The following is a 20777-nucleotide window of genomic DNA, read 5'->3' on the forward strand; positions in this document are numbered from 1 at the left end:
CAAAGGCTGTAAAACATACCTATCCACCTTCGCTGGATTCCAAGGCGATTCAGGCTCTCCAGATGGTACATCTTACCTGGACTTAGAGGAAAAGACCTCTAAGATCAAAGTAGGCATCACTAAGGAGACCACTTGAAACTATGCATAAACACACTTTCATTCATTTTTATTTTTATTTTTTTCAGATTTTTTGTTAAAGGAGTTAAAGACGCTTAAACATTTGACTTCTTCGGTGGGCTTTAATGGACCATACTTCCAGAGGTTAAGAATTCTGACGTCACAGTAAATTTGTTCATTTCTAATATCGACACTGAATACTAGAATAACTCTTTTTAACCATGAGGGAAAGATTACTAAAATAACATTCCCAGAAATTCCCTCCTGGTGAACATCAGGAAAAAAGGTGACGTTGAACACTCTCATTGGAAATATAAGTGAAAGTGTTTTACGCATAGTTTTTAGTTTCTATTATGAACCTTACTTCATATTTGAGCTGTCTTTTAATTTAACACAGCGATTTCTTATCACGCCAGGATTGTGACAAGAGAGATATTTTCAATTTTGCAGGAGAAAGCGATTATGGATACTATAACGACCGTACTGAATAGAGAGCAAATCCAGAGCATCGACGACTGTGATAGTTGGCCGGTGGTCAACTGTGCATGTAAATGCATAAATAGCAGCTAATTACACGTCTCTTTGCACCATGGCTTAAGCCGAATTAGGTAAAAAAAAAAAAAAAGCAGTGATTTTCATTGCAATTTGTTAGACGTCACTGGTCCAGAATTTTACCCATATGCCATGCACATATCTCGCCATGTAGCATTTCTTAGATCGGTATGTTGCGCGAAGATTTCAGGCAGCCTCACTAGTGTCTGTGTCAAGATTAGTCCGTCAAACACATTCACCCTAAAGTTTGAAACCGGCCCCTATAGCACATTTGGTCGAGCGTCCCTTTCGGGAGCTGTAGATCCAAGCTCAATCCTGGGTCGAGTCACACCTAAGACTTTAAAAAAGAAGAGGAAGTTGTAACTTTCTCGCTTGGCGTTCAGCATGAAGGGGATAGTGCAATGACTGGTTGACCCGTATCAGTATAATGGCTCGGGCGGGGCGGCTTATCTGTCTTATACCGCCATCATAAAAAAAACTGATGATTGCGTCTGTTTGCATGAATGGGCCCTAATTTCTTTCTTTGTACTTTCTTGGTTCTCTGCTGGGTTTTGTTGAATGCTGTTTTGGACATGGGCCTTTCGATTATAAACCCAGAACGTCTGTTAAGGTTGACGGCTGGTACACGAGTGTCTATTTCGACGACAAGATCCCATCTTGTAACCTATCTGGACAGCGCTTTACGACATTTCCTTAGTCACATAGTATAGAACGAATTAAGTGCCGTGGGAGTAATTCTCTTGTAGAACGTTAACGGTGTGATGACTGATGTAAGTATATTTGAGATGTAGAATACAAGCACATTTAAGATACAGAATCTATGGATAGGCTAGGGACGCGTTTATTTCACAGGTCTGAACAATCAGGGCAGACAGAACAGCAATCGAGTGTGGAGGGAACCTCGTGGAACATGTACTGTCTCTATCAGGTGGAGAGGGGTGATGCAGTGGGAACTGCGACATCACACCATTGGTAACGCACCACATACAGCTTCCGCTTTGCTAAATTTAAAGCTAGGCTGTCTCTACGTTTTCGCCGGTTTGACTGATGCCTTTGGTAGCACAGTTCTTGCACTTGGTAAGAACTCTCAAACGAATGGCCTAAAAGGAAACAATAGCGTATTCGTTGTTCTATGAAGTTGTATTGGAGTCTGGAGTGACGCTGCTGAAGAGCACTGAATCAAGGTTTACACCAACACAGTAGCAGACTGCAAAACATTTCTTGCTAGTTTGGTTAAACCTGGAAACAATTAAGTGAAAAATTCTTGAATACTACGTTAAATACCAGACTGAGTGAAAGAAATAACTACGTGTATATAAGGTTTGCAGCACTCGATATTACGCACACATAATAAAGCATCACTGAACAGAAAGGTAATTGAGCGTTTTATCTTTGCATTGCATGAAACAAACTTGACATCACTGCTGTACTGTAAGCGAAATGTAGGCCTTTGGTCCGTACATTGGCGTATATCTCTATAGTCATAAATACAGAAAGTTTGGAATATAGGTCTATAGTTCTTAATTTTCTTGGGTGGTTACCAATTGTAGTGTGTGCAGAGCAGATCAGTATGCACTACATCACTTAATAGTTTGTCCCACGATGTGTACTGTATAAAGAAAGACTTTCAAAACTTTTACATTTATCGCTTTAGACATAGGAGAGGTTTTTCTTTACCTTCTGTTTTATCCAAGTATAAATGAGAACTGAATGTATTGTTAACAGAAAGAAGTCAATAAGATTTAAGTATAAATGGAAAAAGCTGATTTGGTTTATGACATGATTAAATCATCTTTCCTTTTTATTAGGCCTGTGCATCTATATCGGCACAATTTATTGAGTATGTACATGTGGAAGTTACGAAAAAAGTCAAACGCCCATGCAAATGAATCTTGTTCAAAAATATAGACCTGTATTTATGTCACAATTTAGCTTCTTAACTCACACCACTGAACACATTAGACACAAATATAAGAGGTACGTATATAGCGCACTCCTGGGACACACATATAAGCGTCATACTGAATATGCATATTTGGCTTGCATATGCATGTAATGAAAATTTAACCCATATCTATTAGATCTATCTATCTAATGATAGATCTGTTAGATTAATGTCATAATTTCTGTGTTCTTGAGACAGAGAGGTGGCGCAGAAGTTTTGCAGTATATGTAGTTTTTGTTAACACAGTTTCCTTATACGATACCATTGTTTTCTCATAACTTAAGGTATGAGTGATAGACGTTAGCAGTGTGTCCACAAAACGTCATCGCAAAGGCAGGAAACATTGGACTATATAGGCCTACACATGTAGCTCAGGCCCAAAAGACTTTAGGCGGGAAACACGCCTTATATACCGGTACCAGGAGAGCAGTTCTCCAAAAGATATGTCAAACTAAAATCATAACACGAGGTGTTTCTAACATGTTATATAAACCTTATAAATGAAACTATAAAATGTGATGGTTAAGTCCCACCTTAATGCACTTATTTGTGGGCAACTTACTTCAGATCCATATATGTTCTTTCATAGTAAACCAATTGACAGTTTATACGATGTTTTCTTCACATTTCTCGGTTAACCAAAACACGTGTTGACAAATTTGAGATGAATTGATGCAGTTTAAGTATGATATATGGATATGCATTTATGCTAGCAGAATGAATACTCGTCATTAATTTCTTTGTATGCCAATCCTCTAACAAATTTTCATAAAATTCATTGTAATATGCGTACAGTAATGCAGAGTCAGATCATCTAAGACTAAATCTTTCTCCGAAGAATGGAGAATGGGTATGAGTAGATTTGCATAATTTCCTTTGTACACGTGGATGAAAAAGACAAAATATAAGTGTTTACAAATATTACGCACGTTGGATTCTAGTCTCGGTGTATACTTCCATTTGTGAACAAGGTTTTTCCATAGTGTTCTCTATGACAGCATGCCTGTTTTATTCCCAGAATTTGTTGCTAAGGAATGTCACGAGAGCAAGGAAGAGGCCTGTGGTGCCAAGGTTATCCCACAGGCACCGCTTTCTATGTCCTCCTGTATAATCGGGCAGCACGGACAAACGGTCGTCTTTGATATCTGGTGAGAAACACGTTCCTGAAACAGTCAACAAAGATTGCCGACAACCCGCAAACAGTCTGCGTGACGAAGCGAAACATTTCATGATTCATGATCCTGTTTTTATTGTTAAATTTCAGTACGCGGTCTCGATTTTCCGTACGTTTTTTAGCCTATAAAGTGAGATATACCTACATATATTCTATGAAATTAATAATATTTAATTATAGACAGGAAATTCATCTCTACCATCGGGGCACTATCCTTTCGCGACAAGTGTACTAAAGAACTAGTTGTATGCAGAAATATAGACGTGCTTAATTCTGGTTTCATTTGGTTTAATACTTAAATCAGTTGTTATATTCTAATTCTTCTGAGTTGCTTTTGACTCATACCTGAAGTCCTCAACCATCTGCAGAAGACCCTGTGTGATGTTTCTCTGGGGTCCTGCGGCGAAGAAATGTCTGGCATCCAATGTGATCTGTTCCAGTAAAGCGTCGTTGAGCGTGGATCGAGCCAGTCGTCCAGTCAGAGTATAAACCTAAAAGAGTCAATTCGAGAGTTACAAAACTGAAAAGAACCAAGTTAAATCTAAGTATTCACGCTGGACAATGAGGAGATTCAGTGTCACTTTCCATTCGCGTGTGTGTAGTTCAGACAGTGGACATGTGCCTGAATAACAACTGTGTAGGTCGCACTAGCACTGTAGTTAGCTTGATCACAAGTGGTCTATTCTTTGCAGCGTATACATTGTCATCTACCTCATTCCGAAATTGTACATACCATCTGTTTATACCTACAGTAACAATGAAAACTCATTGTTGTGTGTATGTATAAACCCGTGAAATGAAAATTCTCGAAAAATTCACATTTAAAAGCGAAAGGAAAGCTGTCGAGTAGTATTTATAGTCTCCCGCTGTATGCTCACACACCGTTGAAGTACGATCACGTGACATTTTCCATCAGACACGGGTGAAGAAATGTACCCTATATATGCGCCTAGACTCCAAAAAGTAATTTGTTAATTTTAACAGAAAGTCTGTTGTCTGGGCGATGCCAAAAATGTGGTCTGTTATTATCACATAATATTCTGTCAAATTCAACATAACATCCTGTTAGTCCAATTAATAGACTGTGGGTTATATTTAATAGAACAATCTTCTGCAATAACAGCATGCATTCTAGCATCACTCAGACAACAGACTTAACAGATTAATTTTTTGAGTGTAGTTGTCACACCGGTGCAAAGTTTCATGGAATAGCCTATTAAATTAAGCCACGTGAAAAAAAAAAACCTAGTGTGCAATCCACTAAATGCCTCTTTGCCACAGACCTGTTGAACAGCTGCACGACGTTGTAAAGTTATAGAGTGTGTGTAAAGTTATAGATAGATGGATCGATGGGCGGACGACCAGACGGACGGACGGACCAGTGTTATCCAAGGGGTTAAAAAAAATTCACATTTTCGGCCTTCAGTGTACTTTATGCCGCATACTTTGATACCATCAATTGAGAATCCCAATCACCCTAACAAGCCGTTCCTGACGAACATACATTCTTCTAGGCCTGCACATATCCATAAAAAACATCTCGTTAGTGTACTTCCTCAAAAAAACTTCCAAGTGCCACTGAATGTAGTTACACTAGTTCACCTTGTATTTAAGTGAGGCTTTACTTACGATGTTCTGTTGCTGTGTGTAGAAGAGAAGAACCCACTCTCCGCACACACCAAAACTCCACCTCCTGCTGTATATACCATATGCGAACCGGCGCGTCTCCAGCAGCAATCTATCAGGGTTTGACCCACTACAATGTATATTCATTACAGTATGATATTTTACAGTGGATTATGATTTATTTATCTATTTGCTTGGAATATGCGTCATCTCATTTACCTGGATAGGGGCCTAAGTTACTTGTAACTTGTATAGAATTCTGGCACGATGGCCACGGCTATCTGGTCACATACACTTGTAACTTGTATAGAATTTTGGCACGATGGCCAAGGTTATAACTGGTCACAAACATTTGTAACTTGCATAGAATTCTGGCACGATGGCCACGGCTATATCACATACATTGGAACTTGTATAGAATTCTGGCAGGATGCCCACGGCTACCTGGTCACATACACTTACTTGTAGCTTGTATAGAATTCTGGCACGATGGCCACGGCTATCTGGTCACATACACTTACTTGTAACTTGTATAGAATTCTGGCACGATGGCCACGGCTATCTGGTCACATACACTTACTTATAACTTGTATAGAATTCTGGCACGATGGCCACGGCTATCTGGTCACATACACTTACTTGTAACTTGTATAGAATTCTGGCAGGATGCCCACGGCTACCTGGTCACATACACTTACTTGTAGCTTGTATAGAATTCTGGCACGATGGCCACGGCTATCTGGTCACATACACTTACTTGAAACTTGTATAGAATTCTGGCACGATGGCCACGGCTATCTGGTCACATACACTTACTTGTAACTTGTATAGAATTCTGGCACGATGGCCACGGCTATCTGGTCACATACACTTACTTATAACTTGTATAGAATTCTGGCACGATGGCCACGGCTATCTGGTCACATACACTTACTTGTAACTTGTATAGAATTCTGGCACGATGGCCACGGCTATCTGGTCACATACACTTACTTGTAACTTGTATAGAATTCTAGCACGATGGCCACGGCTATCTGGTCACATACACTTACTTGTAACTTGTATAGAATTCTGGCACGATGGCCACGGCTATCTGGTCACATACACTTACTTGTAACTTGTATAGAATTCTGGCACGATGGCCACGGCTATCTGGTAGCCACTTCGTTTGGAGCGGATACAGGACTGAGCACCACACGGACATGTCGAATCAGTTAGAGTCTGGTTTATCAGTCTGTCGATGGCGTTAGCTGAAAGCAAAATGCAAACTATGATTTTCAAAAAACTGAAAAATTATAGATTTATATAAAAACACATAGCGGCACTACAAAGTGTTTTTATGAAAACAATCGTGCCTGTATCTGAGTGAGAATAATTAAATGTCAAAACCTTTCTATTTTGCGGTTCATGTCGTAGCCCCTATGACCTTGAAGTTAGGGCAACAGCGTCTATATAATTTTTATCATCAAGTTTCGCATATAAATTCTCCGGGTTTGTTCAGATTTACATGCATGCCACGAACGAACAAATTCATTTTGGAAATGAAATTTTTTTAGCTAAAACTGTAACACTTTTGTGTTTCATTCATATGTCGCTTCAAAAGGCTCCAATATAATTATCATCTTTTTTGCCAAAGACTTGACGGTAAATTTCCGTAAAGGACGAATCCTTGGTCTGATACATACGTTTTAGCAAACTGAATTGTTCTCCATGAAATCACGGTTTGCTACTTGCTAATTATACCAGAATGGACTTTAATGTGCTTAAATGGTACAGATTTGAGCAAAACATGAGGAAATGGACACGACAAAATTTGATTTAATGATTTACCTCCCTTGTAGGAGATGAGATGATTCGGATCGCAGATGTAAGATGGCTTATTCCTCCCACAGCGTCCAAACTCGTTTTGAGGATTAGGGAATTGGCTCCAGTGCCATTTCAGTGGTATCTGGGTGGGCGCAATCTGGGCGTGGACTGTTGCTATGACAACGACGACCATGCACAGTAATGGTTTGGTGTCCATGATGCCGTTCAGAATTGGTTCTCAAACCCTTTAAGTCCTTCAAGCAAAAACAGGAGTGGGTGTTTATTGTAATAAAAACGACAGGCAAAGAATAAAGAATTTATAAATCAAAATGCTAGCGTTTTTTGAACTCTGTTAAATTTAAGTGTAGCAAAATTACAGCTACCACATAGTTTAATATCAAGAAACTTCAAAAAGCTGAGAGCATATAAGTGTAGGTTATCGTCCAGATTTAACTATAGATATTGGCAGTGTTATAGTATAGTGATTTATATATTCATTCATTCATTCATTCAAGCACATTGATGCATGCATATATGTAATTTAACAGATATGAGCTAATACTTGCTTATAACAAGCTATGTGTATCCAAAAAAAATCCATCTGTCGCATGGCCCAAGAAATTAACCGCTCACCTATAAATATCAGTATCCTCGAATACCTGTATGGAAAATTATCATCTATCCACGGTATATACGCAGGGAATAGTATTCTGAATGTCCCTGTAAACGACAAACCTCTGCTTCTGAGCATGCGTGCACTCTTTGTCTTACACACGATACTCAGACTCCAAATATCCCCTTTTACATGCGCATTGTGTCAAGATTTTGTCTCTGACTCAGACCACCAACAATAGAAACGGTCAATTTTATTACTGACGACATTAATCCCTGCGAGGTCCTATTCCTTTCTATCCCTGCTTGGCTGTTCCCTCAAGACCTCTTTGTCTTTTGCTCTATGACCATGGAGCTGTAGGGTCAGGTTGCTGATGACCACAGTGTTACATCTGTCTCTTGTACTAACTCAGATGGATCCAATATCCTTTAGTATTTATAAACCAACCTAATGTCACAAAAGTATACGAGTGTTTCTTGGACACGAATACGTCATTATAACAATACGCCCCATGCAGACAAAGCCTGCGGAGAGCTAGAGAAGTTGAGGCCTTTGAGGTGGACAATACTTAACGCCGACTGGGTTCTCTGTCGGTGTATTCAGTCTGGTCTACTTGAACCGTTAACTGGCAAATCGTACTTGGGAATACAAATCCTCCAGACAATAGCTTCCGACCCTAAAATATACTTGTGGACAAACTGCCACACAGCTGCTTCGCGAAAAGTTTATTCAAGAAACTTCTCCTTATGGATGTCCTCGAGGGGTATGATGCTTGCATCTCCTATGAATTTTTGTCATAGGAAATCTTTTCCAAACTGAAACAGACTGATGTATGGATTTTTGTCGCAATTTTAGATGTGCTATACCGCGTTATTCTCTTTCTTTTTAGCTTTGGCATTAATACATTGGCTCTGTTATGTACATGAACGAGAACAATACATGTAATCACCCCGTAATAAATTAAGCTAAGGATATATTTTGTTTATAAAATTATTCAAATATGCCCACAAAAGAAAAAAAAAACCCACGCATCATGCAGTAAATGTAAACTCCATACATACATATACCATATACAACCATTGTATTATAACAAGTCATTCGCGCTTTATAAACAGCACGATGCTTTTCTCTTTCTCACTTGGAGTCACTGATAAACTACAGAGCAATATGTCGTGGAAATAAAATTGTAACAGAAATGAGGATAATATTATTTCATCTGAAGATGAATTACCTCACTGGTCTCGTGTAACAACATATAGAGCTCAGCTGTAGCAAAAGATGCTGGCTTAAGTAAATGAAAATCGTCATTCACATTTCCAAAGATACGTAGTTTTCACAGCCTGTAAATATTTAACTTAATTTAACAGCCTAACTCCTGTCTCTTTTTATACTTCAACGGATTGGGAAAATATTTAAAACTGGGATCCAGTGATTACTTTGGCATAATAAAGGGAGAACTGTAATCATTCTCCGAATGACTGACAGAAATATGGACATGTGATCGACAACTACATCACTTGTAATAAACAATTTATTGTGGTATACCTTTCTTAACGATGACATGAATAAAGTGTTGCAATACTTATGCTATATGTTATCGACTGACATTTTCGGAGAAACTATCCTCCCATGTTAAATATTAAGTGACAGAAGTACATTGGAAAACCTGTCTATCCATTCATGATTATGGAAATTATGGAGCTTTGCTAGATAAAGGAGGTATAAATTCCGTATAGAAAGGTTGCAATGTATAGGGTGTATTCAGTAGCACAGAAAGCTTTTTCTTATTTTTAGCATTGAACTCCGGAATGGCAAAAATGTTTATGTTCATCGCATTGTGCCTCAGTATATACCCACTTAGTGGCAGGTAGATATTTACATAACACCGATCTTTGCCAAATCATCAACACACCTGCACAAGCTAGTAGACACGGCCCAAACCGCCCCCATGCTCCTCGGTATAATTTTAACCTGGTAGTCACTATGTAAGAAGTTAAACACAGAATCAGTACTATGGTGGGAGGAACCCGGGCAGAGGCCGGTGGAAAACCCTCGACCATCCACAGGTTGCTGCAAGGCCCTGGTTGAATCGTGTAGTGTTTATATACACGATGATCTTTAACAGACTCTATGCCGCTTCGATTATGCACTGCTTTAATCGTGTAGATATTTCAATGCGTTATACATCGGTCAGATCTCTTTCAGCACACTCATTGTTTGGGTTTGGGGTGGGGGGGGGGGAGTGTGGACAATAATCTGTCCACAACGCTCGTGTGGCTGTTGAAGACCAGTTGCCTTCCATCAAAATCTTCATGTACGTTGAAAGTTCATCAGTAACTTGTCAAACGTCAGTGGTTTGCTCCGGGAACTCCCATCCATAGTTAAAATGTAGCGCCATCGTATACGTGAAATATTCATGAATATACCTTTGTGACGTGTTCTGGTTCCGATATATACCATTGTATATTCAAAGAATGATGACTGCAGTTATTACGAAACAATACAATCTGCCCAGCTCTAGCTATCATTTAAGATAGATCAAGAAATATCAGTGTAAGCGGCATATGACACAGTATTTCGGAAAGCCGCTGACAAACGCATTTTTCCTTTATATAGAAACACTTAAATGAAAAATTACATCCAAACTCTGACATCAGAGTCTCCTGTGGCTCAGAAATATAACTTCACATCCATGGTTTAAATCCCCATATACCCTTCTCAACACGTGGGTAATTTATAATATAAGAGAGGTATACAGGAAGCATCCCAACCGTCTAATACAATATATAAGAGTGGTTTTATACACAGGAAGCATCCTAACCACCCAATACCAGATATAAGAGAGGTATACCGGAAGTATCCCAATTACCCAATACCAAATATAAGAGAGGTATACAGGAAGAATCCCAGCCATCTAATACCAAATATAAGAGTGGTTTTATATACAGGAAGCATCCTAACCACTCAATACCAGATATAAGAGAGGTATACCGGAAGTATCCCAGTTACCCAATACCAAATATAAGAGAGGTATACCGGAAGTATCCCAGTTACCCAATACCAAATATAAGAGAGGTATACAGGAAGAATCCCAACCATCTAATACCAAATATAAGAGAGGTATACAGGAAGTACATCAGTAACCCAATACCAAATATAGGAAAGGTATACAGGAAGTATTCTAGTAACTCAATACTAAATATAAGAGTGGTATACCGGAAGTATTCCAGTAACCCAATACCAAATATAAGAGTGGTATACAGGTAATATCCCACTTACTCAATCCCAAATATAAGAGTGGTATACCGGAAGTATTCCAGTAACCCAATACCAAATATAAGAGTGGTATACGGGAAGTATCCCAGTAACTCAATACCAAATATAAGAGTTTTATACAGATAATATCCCAGTAACTCAATCCCAAATATAAGAGTGGTATCCCAGTTACTCAATCCCAAATATAAGAGTGATATCCCAGTAACTCAATCTCAAATATAAGAGTGGTATCCCAGTTACTCAATCCCAAATATAAGAGTGGTATACCGGAAGTATTCCAGTAACCCAATACCAAATATAAGAGTGGTATACGGGAAGTATCCAAGTAACTCAATACCAAATATAAGAGTTTTATACAGATAATATCTCAGTAACTCAATCCCAAATATAAGAGTGGTATACATTAATTATCCCAGTAACTCAGTACCAAATATAAGAGTGGTATACAGGAAGTATCCCAACCACCCAATACCAAATATAAGAGTGGTATACAGGAAGTATCCCAGTAACCCATTACCAAATATAAGAGGGGTATACATGAAATATTCCAACCACCCAATACCAAATATAAGAGAGCCATACAAGACACACTCAAACCACCCAATATCAAATATAAGAGAGGTATACATGACGCACTCAAACCACCTGATACCAAATGTCAAAGAAGTATACGAGAAGCATCCCTGCCACTAAATGTAAGAATGGTATACAGCAAGCATCCCTGCCACTAAGTGTAAGAGTGGTATACAGCAAGCATCCCTGCCACTAAATGTAAGAATGGTATACAGCAAGCATCCCTGCCACTAAGTGTAAGAGTGGTATACAGCAAGCATCCCTGCCACTAAGTGTAAGAGTGGTATACACAAGCATTTCTGCCACTAAGTGTAAGAGTGGTATACACAAGCATTTCTGCCACTAAGTGTAAGAGTGGTATACAGCAAGTATCCCTGCCACTAAGTGTAAGAGTGGTATACAGCAAGCATCCCTGCCACTAAGTGTAAGAGTGGCATACAGCAAGCATCCCTGCCACCCAACACTAAATGTAAAAGTGGTATACAGGAAGCATCCCAAACACTCGAAACCAAATATTACTGTGGTGTACAGGAAATATCCCAGCCACCTAATACCAAATATAAGACTGGTATACCGGAAGCATGCAAGCCACCCAATACCAAATATAAACGTGGTATAGGGAAAGCATCACAGCCACCCAACCCTAAATATAAAAGTGGTATACAACAAGCATTCAAACTACTCAGCGTCACGTACAAAAGCTAGTACAACAACCAACTCATCTAACCATAAGAGTTTGCACAACACCAAGGTATCCTGATAAATCAAATTAAAATATTGTTATAAAGAGCTGTATTTTAGAAACATTCATTCAAACCATGAATACGGAACAGAACAGTTTGCACAATATGTATCCCAGCCAAAGTCCAGATATAAGATGATCTTCCAATGTTCATCAAGTAAACAGTCCAGACATTCAATATTATCAGGAACACAAATTGCTAAAACAACGATCACGGGGATATTTTATATATAGCAAGGTAAGAAAAAATATGTAGCTAACATAACCACCAATTAACCCGTACAGGTTTGTACATTCATTCAGTCTGTGAAAGGATTCTCGCTGGCCCAGACGGCTATATCGGCTGTTTAACCCCATACATGCAACGTAAAAATTTATCCGATTTTTTAACGAAATATCTTAATGCATGCCTGCCATGCAGCAAAGCCTTTAAGTACATGAACTTATATGTGCACGAGAGCCAGCCATCATATAATCGAATTGATACAATCGATATGGACTTAGTCACAAGTCATCGACAGTCAGTGCAGTATTTTTGGCAAATTTATGACAGTGCATTAAATATTATTTTCATATTCACTCACAGATGAATATCTAAAACACGCAGTATACCTATAGGGCGATGTAGACTTTAAATGTAAACGAATACAGTTTTGTACTGAACACGATGGAAGCAATGTAATGTATTCCCACCCACCATAACGCTGACCGCCGTCCTATACGTGTAATATTTTTGAGTACGGCGCAAAACACTAATCAAATCAAATAAATAAAATTGCAATATAATAGAAAAATCAACGGAAAACTTGGCCTGGGCGAACATAAGGACCATGGTGTACGATGAACAACATCGGAGTGTGCCCAACAAAACGTTATCTGATATGCCTCTGTTGTGTCGATGTAAAGGTCACCTATATGATGAAGGGGTGTTGCTGATGCGAGCTGTGACTGTATCCTATCGCCGCATCTTCTACATACTCTGTTTCCTATATGCCATGTAACTATTCGAATTCTGAGTTCTTGAGCAGTATAGGTGGCCATTATGGACGGACAAAGTGGAAAAAGGCTTTAATTACTTGTATCAAATCTAAATAGATGTGAGCATGTACAGAGTACATCAAATAAGACCTTTCGTCTTTTCCATAAATGCAAACACCAATAAACCTGTTCAGCATTACAGAGATGAGTTAGGTGATATTTCAGATGATCTAATATTTATAGAATCCCTAGGAATATAATTATAAAGACTTACCAATTTTTGTTTCTACTCGGGTATCCAAAAGTTGAATTAATGCACATAGGCGTGTCTAGTTGAGTTTAGCTCAGGTTTTACCAACAACAATAGGAATCACTAGAGTGAGTTTGGTGTAGGTCTATTGGCCTGTATGGTGTTCCATTACTTATTCGGTCGTATTCTTCCGGACCTCAGTTGAGCCTCTGCAAGCTGACCAACTTTATGTGAGTGATCACTTGAAACACACATTATATGTATGTATTTATATGCTGTGATAATCCTAACACTTTCATTTCTGTTATGAAGAAATAAAATGCCTTGTTAAGTAACTACAAAATGTGAGAAAGTGCATTATTGCAATGTACCGTAAATACGAACTGGAAGTTAGAAAAACCAAGCGCCTGGAGTCCGAGATTATCTGACGAGATTTTTTTCCACCAGGAGACGAAGGCACCCGATGTAAGCCGACCAGCCGTTCGTCCGGCCATCTTTCCATATTTGGAATCCATCGTTCTCCTCCGACTTGGCTTTGAACCGCCCCTCAACAATCAACATCAGTGTACGTGAATCACGCATGCAGTTTTGGTGGGACCCCTGAGCGAGTGGGCGCAGCACTGCAAGCTACAGACGGGTAAACACATGTGCATGTATACAAGTAGGCCTAATCTATAAAAATAGCCATCAACAAGAGGTTAAACAGCCAAACGAGACTGACATATGCAGGCTGAAAATAGCCGTGTTATAATCTGTAGCGGAATGATGATGTCAGGTGTTGACATTGCGAAGCCTGAGAGTCCATCTAGATTGATTTGAAACCGGTTGTCCGTCCCTGTATTTTTAAAACATACATTTATCTATTTTTAATAGCTGCCTGTCTTTTATATTTCAATTAAAATTCATATTTCAAATTGCATGAATAAAAATGAGCAGGAAACTGACTTCAAATTCAGAGACAAAACAAAAAATTAAGCAAGTCACAGCCCCCAGGGAGGATCGAACTCCCGACCCCTGGTTTACAAGACCAGTGCTCTAACCACTGAGCTATGGAGGCATAACAGTTAAGCGGGCTCTTATACTTGATATAATTCTTCTATTCAATGAGCTAAGCGATAATCTTAGCAAAATGTTATTTTAATTAAAATATTTTGCGAAATATTAATAGCTAAATAATCTTGAATGTATTTTGCATAACAAAATGCTCTCTGAGACATAAATAATGTCCTAAAATGCATCAAATGCAGGTCGTCAGTACATGGGGCGCACGATGGGCTATTTCGGCAGTCGAGATGTTTGAACGTGGCGTTGGATCCCACTTTGTAACGCGCCCCTTCGCGCAGTCACTTTGAAGCAGCTCTGTACAAATATTGTGTATGGTAATATATATTGATGCCTTCATAGCTGATGAAATCACTGACTTACCTTCCACAACACAACAGTGTTAAAAAGTTGTTGTGGTTCTACATTATAAGTGAGCATGTCATTGAACTCACAGGCCACTTAACCGGCTATTTAAGACCTATACATTCTCGATATTCAACAGCAGAGGAGGTTAACAGCCATGTCAGACTGGGATACTGCACGAAATTCGAGAAATATAATAGTCCTATAGTTTTTTTTCCAGTGTGAACATGAATTAAACCCATTAATAGGCACCTGATTATAAACCAGGCCTATCGGAAATCAGGAAACTTTTTCCCGGTCAACGTACGTGACCGAGAATAGGCCTACTCGAGAAAACCGATTTTCTTCCATTAACAACCATGTTAGGCCTACGGCATTTTTTTTTTATCCCCATGTAAATTATATAGGTCTATTTGCAGAGAAGTGATAATATACTAGTATATCGTTAGATGTATATATACATACAAATATAGGCTTATGCATAATAAAGCTAGGCCTATATCGTAATATCAACGCATGTGTGTGTGTCTGATTTGTCGCTTTTCAAGTGGATGGTCAAGGTGTGGAATTAAAGGTGCTACGGTAATTATAGGGCGTCAGTGAAGTTAACTCCCAGTTTCCAGTTCCCAGTGTGACATTCGGAAGTGAACTTAGCTCCCCGATTAGACATTCAATGCTATATATCGAACTGGGGACGATCGAGGAGCTATCTTCAAATATTTATTGTAATATTCTGCTCTTAATATTGCTCTTTGAGGTACCAAACGATTTTTTGAGCATTAATTTGAGCTGTACAGACCCATGCAGCTCTCACTTCGATATCTGCATATGCGCTCCCAAGCGTTGTAACTTGGAACCACTGGTACCATCAGGTGCAGCATGTCTTAGGGTGTACATTGTTATATATCCGACCTCCGATGATGGCCGATATGAAGGTAGGGACAATGGCGCCTTATTTAGACTGCCATCTTTATTCATCTGCATATTCTCTAAGACAAAAGGGAACAGGTGACGTCAAACAAATCTGTCACGTGATATCTCTTGCGTAATGAGCATTTAGTACATAGTAAGTGATTTAAGTTCACAATATAATATGCAAACACAACATCCCTCCACCTCTTTAGATATGGAAATTATCTCTGATTTAGTTTATAAAACAGGAGTGGAGTATTTAATTTTGCGGAAATCGAATTATTCAAAGCAATAGAACAAAATCAAATTAATTACATGTTACAATATCTATCTGATATTTGAACACTGGAAAAAAATATTTCTTAGCTCAATAAAACACAAATAATATGTGGATGAAATTCAACAAAACACATTAGTATAATAAAACTGAAATACATCTATAAGAAATCATTAATCATGCACAAACTATTGAATGCGTCTGTATAAAAGGTTACAATCAAATTGATTTTTTACTCTTTAGTACATGTGGAAATCTCTACAACGATTTGGTTGCTTGCGTTGTCTTATCGGGCGTTGAAGAAGAACTGCTTGGTCAGTAACGACATCGGGTAGCTCTGCGTTTCAGAGAAGTGGTTTAACTCATCCTGTGCGACCGGGTTGCCCTTTACTTGGCCAGTGAATTTGCGAACTTTACTTGAATTTCGCCGGAGTACTTTGTTGTTGTCAGAAAGGAGAATCAACTGGCTACCTGAGACATGAATTACTTTGAACGGTTCCGGACCAAAACGAGGCGATAGCATGTTATGTTTCGGTTACCGCACTTGCACTTTGTCACCTATCTTCATTTGGCACTTGGCAGCACGACGTTTCTGATCGGTGTATTCTTTGAATTTACATTTATATTCACCATCGCGTTTGAGTGCAGTTCGGCAGACGCTTCAATCTGTCCTCTGACCTTATCCGTATCAGTACTGAACGGACACAATCCGTCACAAAGCTTAATGGCCTAATGTGAACTCTGTAGCACGCACACTGAACTGTGGAACTGTCAAGGGAATTATTTTTCGTTTTTCATTGACATACTTCGTATCTTACATATTTGTATATAGCTGCTTTATAAATCTCTCAAATAAAAACGTGTACATAATAGGCTATGTTATACAGGAACCTACAGACAGTTTGTGTGCACTTCACCAGGCGCTTTAATCTATCCTCTAGCCTTGTCCTTATCAGGCCTCAATCCATCACAATGAATGCCCTAATGTGAGCTGTGCAGAACTCACACTGAGCTGTGGAACGGTCAAAGAGAAGACCACCACGGCTTTGAGTCACATTATACAGATATGGGCGATCCCTATGTTTAACAACAACAACAACAACAACAAAAGAATATTGAGTCTTAAGCTTTCTTTCGTCATATACCGCGAAAAGAAATCCGACAAGAACTCTAAACCCCAGCGGCGTGTATCATTTACTCGATGGGGGCTCATTAAAAAAAAACCCACACTGAACTGACCCACTGGATGGATTAAACATTGCACACACGTGATCAAATAATATGGCAGTATAACTGGTTCTTACTATAACTTTGAACACTCTGAGGTAACTGAGATATCTCACATTCTGTACGCTAAAAGTAAAGACGTTTCAAACTTAAATTATTTTTTTTATCATTTTTTTTTATGATTTACTTGCAAATTTCAGTTCTGATTCGGTAATAAAAATGTTCATGCTAAAAGAAGCCAAAAAAAAATGTGATCATTTAATAGTTTTAGTAAAAAGACACTGAATTGACCAGTCGGGATTGAGTTCAAATCCAGCTAAAATGCGCCCAGGGACCACCAAAATTCACTCATCAACTGCGGAAAACAGCGATGATCCCGGACTTTAGCGGCCCTACAGTGTTGTGTGTGTACTGTGTGCAGTTCAGCAGACGCTTCAATCTGTCCTGGGGCCTCGGTGGCTCAGTTGGTTAGCGCCCTAGCCGTCCCTCTCCGGCCGTACGTGGGAAGGACTTACAGCAACCTGCGGATGGTCGTGGGTTTCCCCCGGGCTCTGCCCGGTTTTCACCCATCATAATGCTGACCGCCGTCGTATAAGTGAAATGTTCTTGAGTACGGCATAAAACACCAATCAAATAAAATAAATAAATCAATCTCTCCTCTTAGCTTGCCCTTGAAGGGACATTCAAGGGATCCGTCACAACGAATCTCCAAACGTGAACTGTACACCAGGCATGCTGAAAGGGAACGATTGAGGGGAGAGCACCGGCTGTTAACACTAGGGGTTATGGTGGAGCAGTGGAGAGAATGGAGATTTAGTTCCACTCTCCAGAGAATATAGAAAAAACAAACATACAAATAGGATGTGTTTTGCTTACTCGCGTACATTTGAGCGCATGCCAAGCAACAGCCGGATTGGAGCTCTCAACTCATGTACCGTATCATGTATACCCTGAAATCACAAATAAGAAGATGCACAAAACTTGTTCTTGGAGACGGAAAACTGACAAAAGCACATGGTTTATTGCAGTAAATTACCAGCAACGAATATCAGGACCCCAGGAAAAACAGTTATATACCCCGCGACTGTAACAGACAGTGTCACTTGCCACTACACCAAAACCGCTAAATTTTCCCTGTGTGTTTTTAGGCGTCACCGCCCTGTTCAAAACATATTTAAATACTATACGAAGATTTGCTGACAGTAACCGAAAGTAGGAAGGCCGACAAATGCTCTGAAGTATCACTGCAAATATGTAGAACGTTTGTTTCGTATCAAACATGTCCACCAATACATGCAAAGATAATTACACTTGTCATATAGACTCCACCACATATAGAATACATTTGTGATTAGACGGCAATCTTTGTGACTGATTGCTCGATTGAATGATAACGACATCGCTTATTCACCGTTTTGTCATCGTTTGGAGACTCAGTCTGTGCGCCAGAGGCCAAACTTTTCTTCTTATTCCTTCTGGTCATTCTGTTGAGGAAAATTGTCACCTGAAACTGCGACAGATCCAGTTTGCGTTAAAATCAAAGATAATTTTGAATACGTTAAGAAATTATGTAAACCTGTTCTGAGCTTCTTTGTCATAGCCTGATGCAAAGTCGCAACATATGGAAACAATGTCTGTATGGAATAAATTATTAATTTACAATATGTCAACAAAGGCCAAATGTCTATATATACACGGTGTGTGTGCAAGGATTAAACGTCCGTACATGGGTCTTTTTCGTCGCACCGAAGTATTTCTCTTCTGCTGCTCGTTCTGAGTGATAGGGCAGATCTGACAAACAAGAGAAATCTTAGTCAGTAAACTAAGCAGTATAAATAAAACACATCTGTACGCTATTTAAATGTGTTCGTGAAGGAGTAGGTAATTCTTTAAAAATAACTGTATACAGTGATATATACTGTACATTTCGATATATATACCTACTTGAAATTTAACAGTATAGCATTGAAATACTCAAGCCATATATTTTAATGTGTAAAGAGAAAAACGTTGCCTATGTTTTGGGGTACACCCATAGCTAAACACAAGGGAATGTGAACAGGTGTTGAAAAAAAAATCTAACCACAAAGTACATATATATAACAGACTCATAAGCATTCTTCACCCATAATATAAGACGGTGAGGTTTATGAGAGTGGTGAAAAACGGACCATGAAAATATGCAGCTGGCCTCGCCAGGTCATATCACCGGAGAAATATGCAACAAACCACTCTGTGGAGAAAAACGGGTAGAAAACCATGAAAACATGCAGCTGACCTCGCCAGGGAGAAAAACGGGCAGAGCACCGTGAAAACATGCAGCTGACCTCGCCAGGGAGAAAAACGGACTGAGCACTGTGAAAACATGCAGCAGATCTTGTTAGAGAGAAAAATGGACGCAGCACCGTGAAAACACTCAACAGGTCTCGCCAAGGAGAAAAACAGGTAGAGCACCGTGAAAACATGCAGCTGACCTCGCTAGGGAGAAAAACGGGCAGAGCACCGTGAAAACATGCAGCTGACCTCGTCAAGAAGAAAAACGAGCAGAGCACCGTGAAAACATGCATCTGGCCTCGCTAGGGAGAAAAACGGGCAGAGCACCATGAAAACATGCAGCTGACCTCGCCAGGGAGAAAAACGGACAGACCACCATGAAAACATGCAGCTGACCTCACTAGGGAGAAAAACGGGCAGAGCATCGTGAAAACATGCAGCTGACCTCGCCAAGGAGAAAAACGGGCAGAGCACCGTGAAAACATGCATCTGACTTCGCCAAGGAGAAAAAACGGGCAGAGCATCATGAAAACATGCAGCAGACCACGCCAGGGAGAAAAACGGACAGCATCGCTAAAAACAAGCAAATGACTTGGCCAAGGAGAAAAACGGGCAGACCACCGTGAAAACATGCAGCTGACCTCGCTAGGGAAAAAAAACGGACAGAGCACTGTGAAAACATGCAGCAGATCTCGTTAGGAAGAAAAATTGACGGAGCATTGTGAAAACACGCAACAGGTCTCGCAAAGGAGAAAAACGGACATAGCACTGTGAAAACATGCAGCAGACCTCGCCAGGGAGGGAATCGGAGAGACCAGTGTGCAGAAAGCCTTGTCAGAGGGGGGGGGGGGGGGGGGGGGGGGGGGGGGGGAAGGGGGCAGAACACTGGGGGACATTACAGCCGACCTCTTAAGGGAGAAAAAACGGGCAAAACACCGTCAAAACATGCAGCAAGCCTTGCCAGGGATAAAAAACGAACAGACCACTGTGAAAACATACAGCAAGCCTCGTCGGAGAGAATAAAACGG

General features: G+C 39.7%; 1 protein-coding gene and 1 non-coding gene across 2 annotated transcripts; both read right to left on the reverse strand.

Moving 5' to 3' along the window:
* Nucleotides 1-2791: 2791 nt before the first annotated feature.
* Nucleotides 2792-13818, reverse strand: LOC135481992 (uncharacterized). The gene is made up of 6 exons (XM_064761800.1): nucleotides 13677-13818; nucleotides 7245-7474; nucleotides 6526-6664; nucleotides 5418-5544; nucleotides 4134-4279; nucleotides 2792-3777 (listed from the first exon to the last, which is right to left on the reverse strand). The coding sequence occupies exons 2-6, from the start codon at nucleotides 7435-7437 to the stop codon at nucleotides 3708-3710; spliced, it is 675 nt and encodes a 224-aa protein (XP_064617870.1). The 5' UTR covers nucleotides 7438-7474; nucleotides 13677-13818; the 3' UTR covers nucleotides 2792-3707.
* Nucleotides 13819-14636: 818 nt separating this feature from the next.
* Nucleotides 14637-14709, reverse strand: Trnat-ugu (transfer RNA threonine (anticodon UGU)). The gene has a single exon. It is a non-coding gene; the product is annotated as a tRNA-Thr (tRNA).
* Between the last annotated feature and the right edge of the window lie 6068 nt (nucleotides 14710-20777).

The sequence above is a fragment of the Liolophura sinensis genome, chromosome 1, assembly GCF_032854445.1.
Source record: "Liolophura sinensis isolate JHLJ2023 chromosome 1, CUHK_Ljap_v2, whole genome shotgun sequence".
NCBI lineage: Eukaryota > Metazoa > Mollusca > Polyplacophora > Chitonida > Chitonidae > Liolophura > Liolophura sinensis.

Bases quoted from the DNA above. Each gene is read 5' to 3' on its own strand.
- LOC135481992 (XM_064761800.1), bottom strand. From the start codon at position 7,437: ATGGACACCAAACCATTACTGTGCATGGTCGTCGTTGTCATAGCAACA. The intron at 6,665-7,244 runs GTAAATCATTAA...TTTTGCTTTCAG, and splicing joins TCTCATCTCCTACAAGGGAG to CTAACGCCATCGACAGACTG. The intron at 5,545-6,525 runs GTAAGTGTATGT...TATACATTGTAG, and splicing joins GAATTCTATACAAGTTACAA to TGGGTCAAACCCTGATAGAT.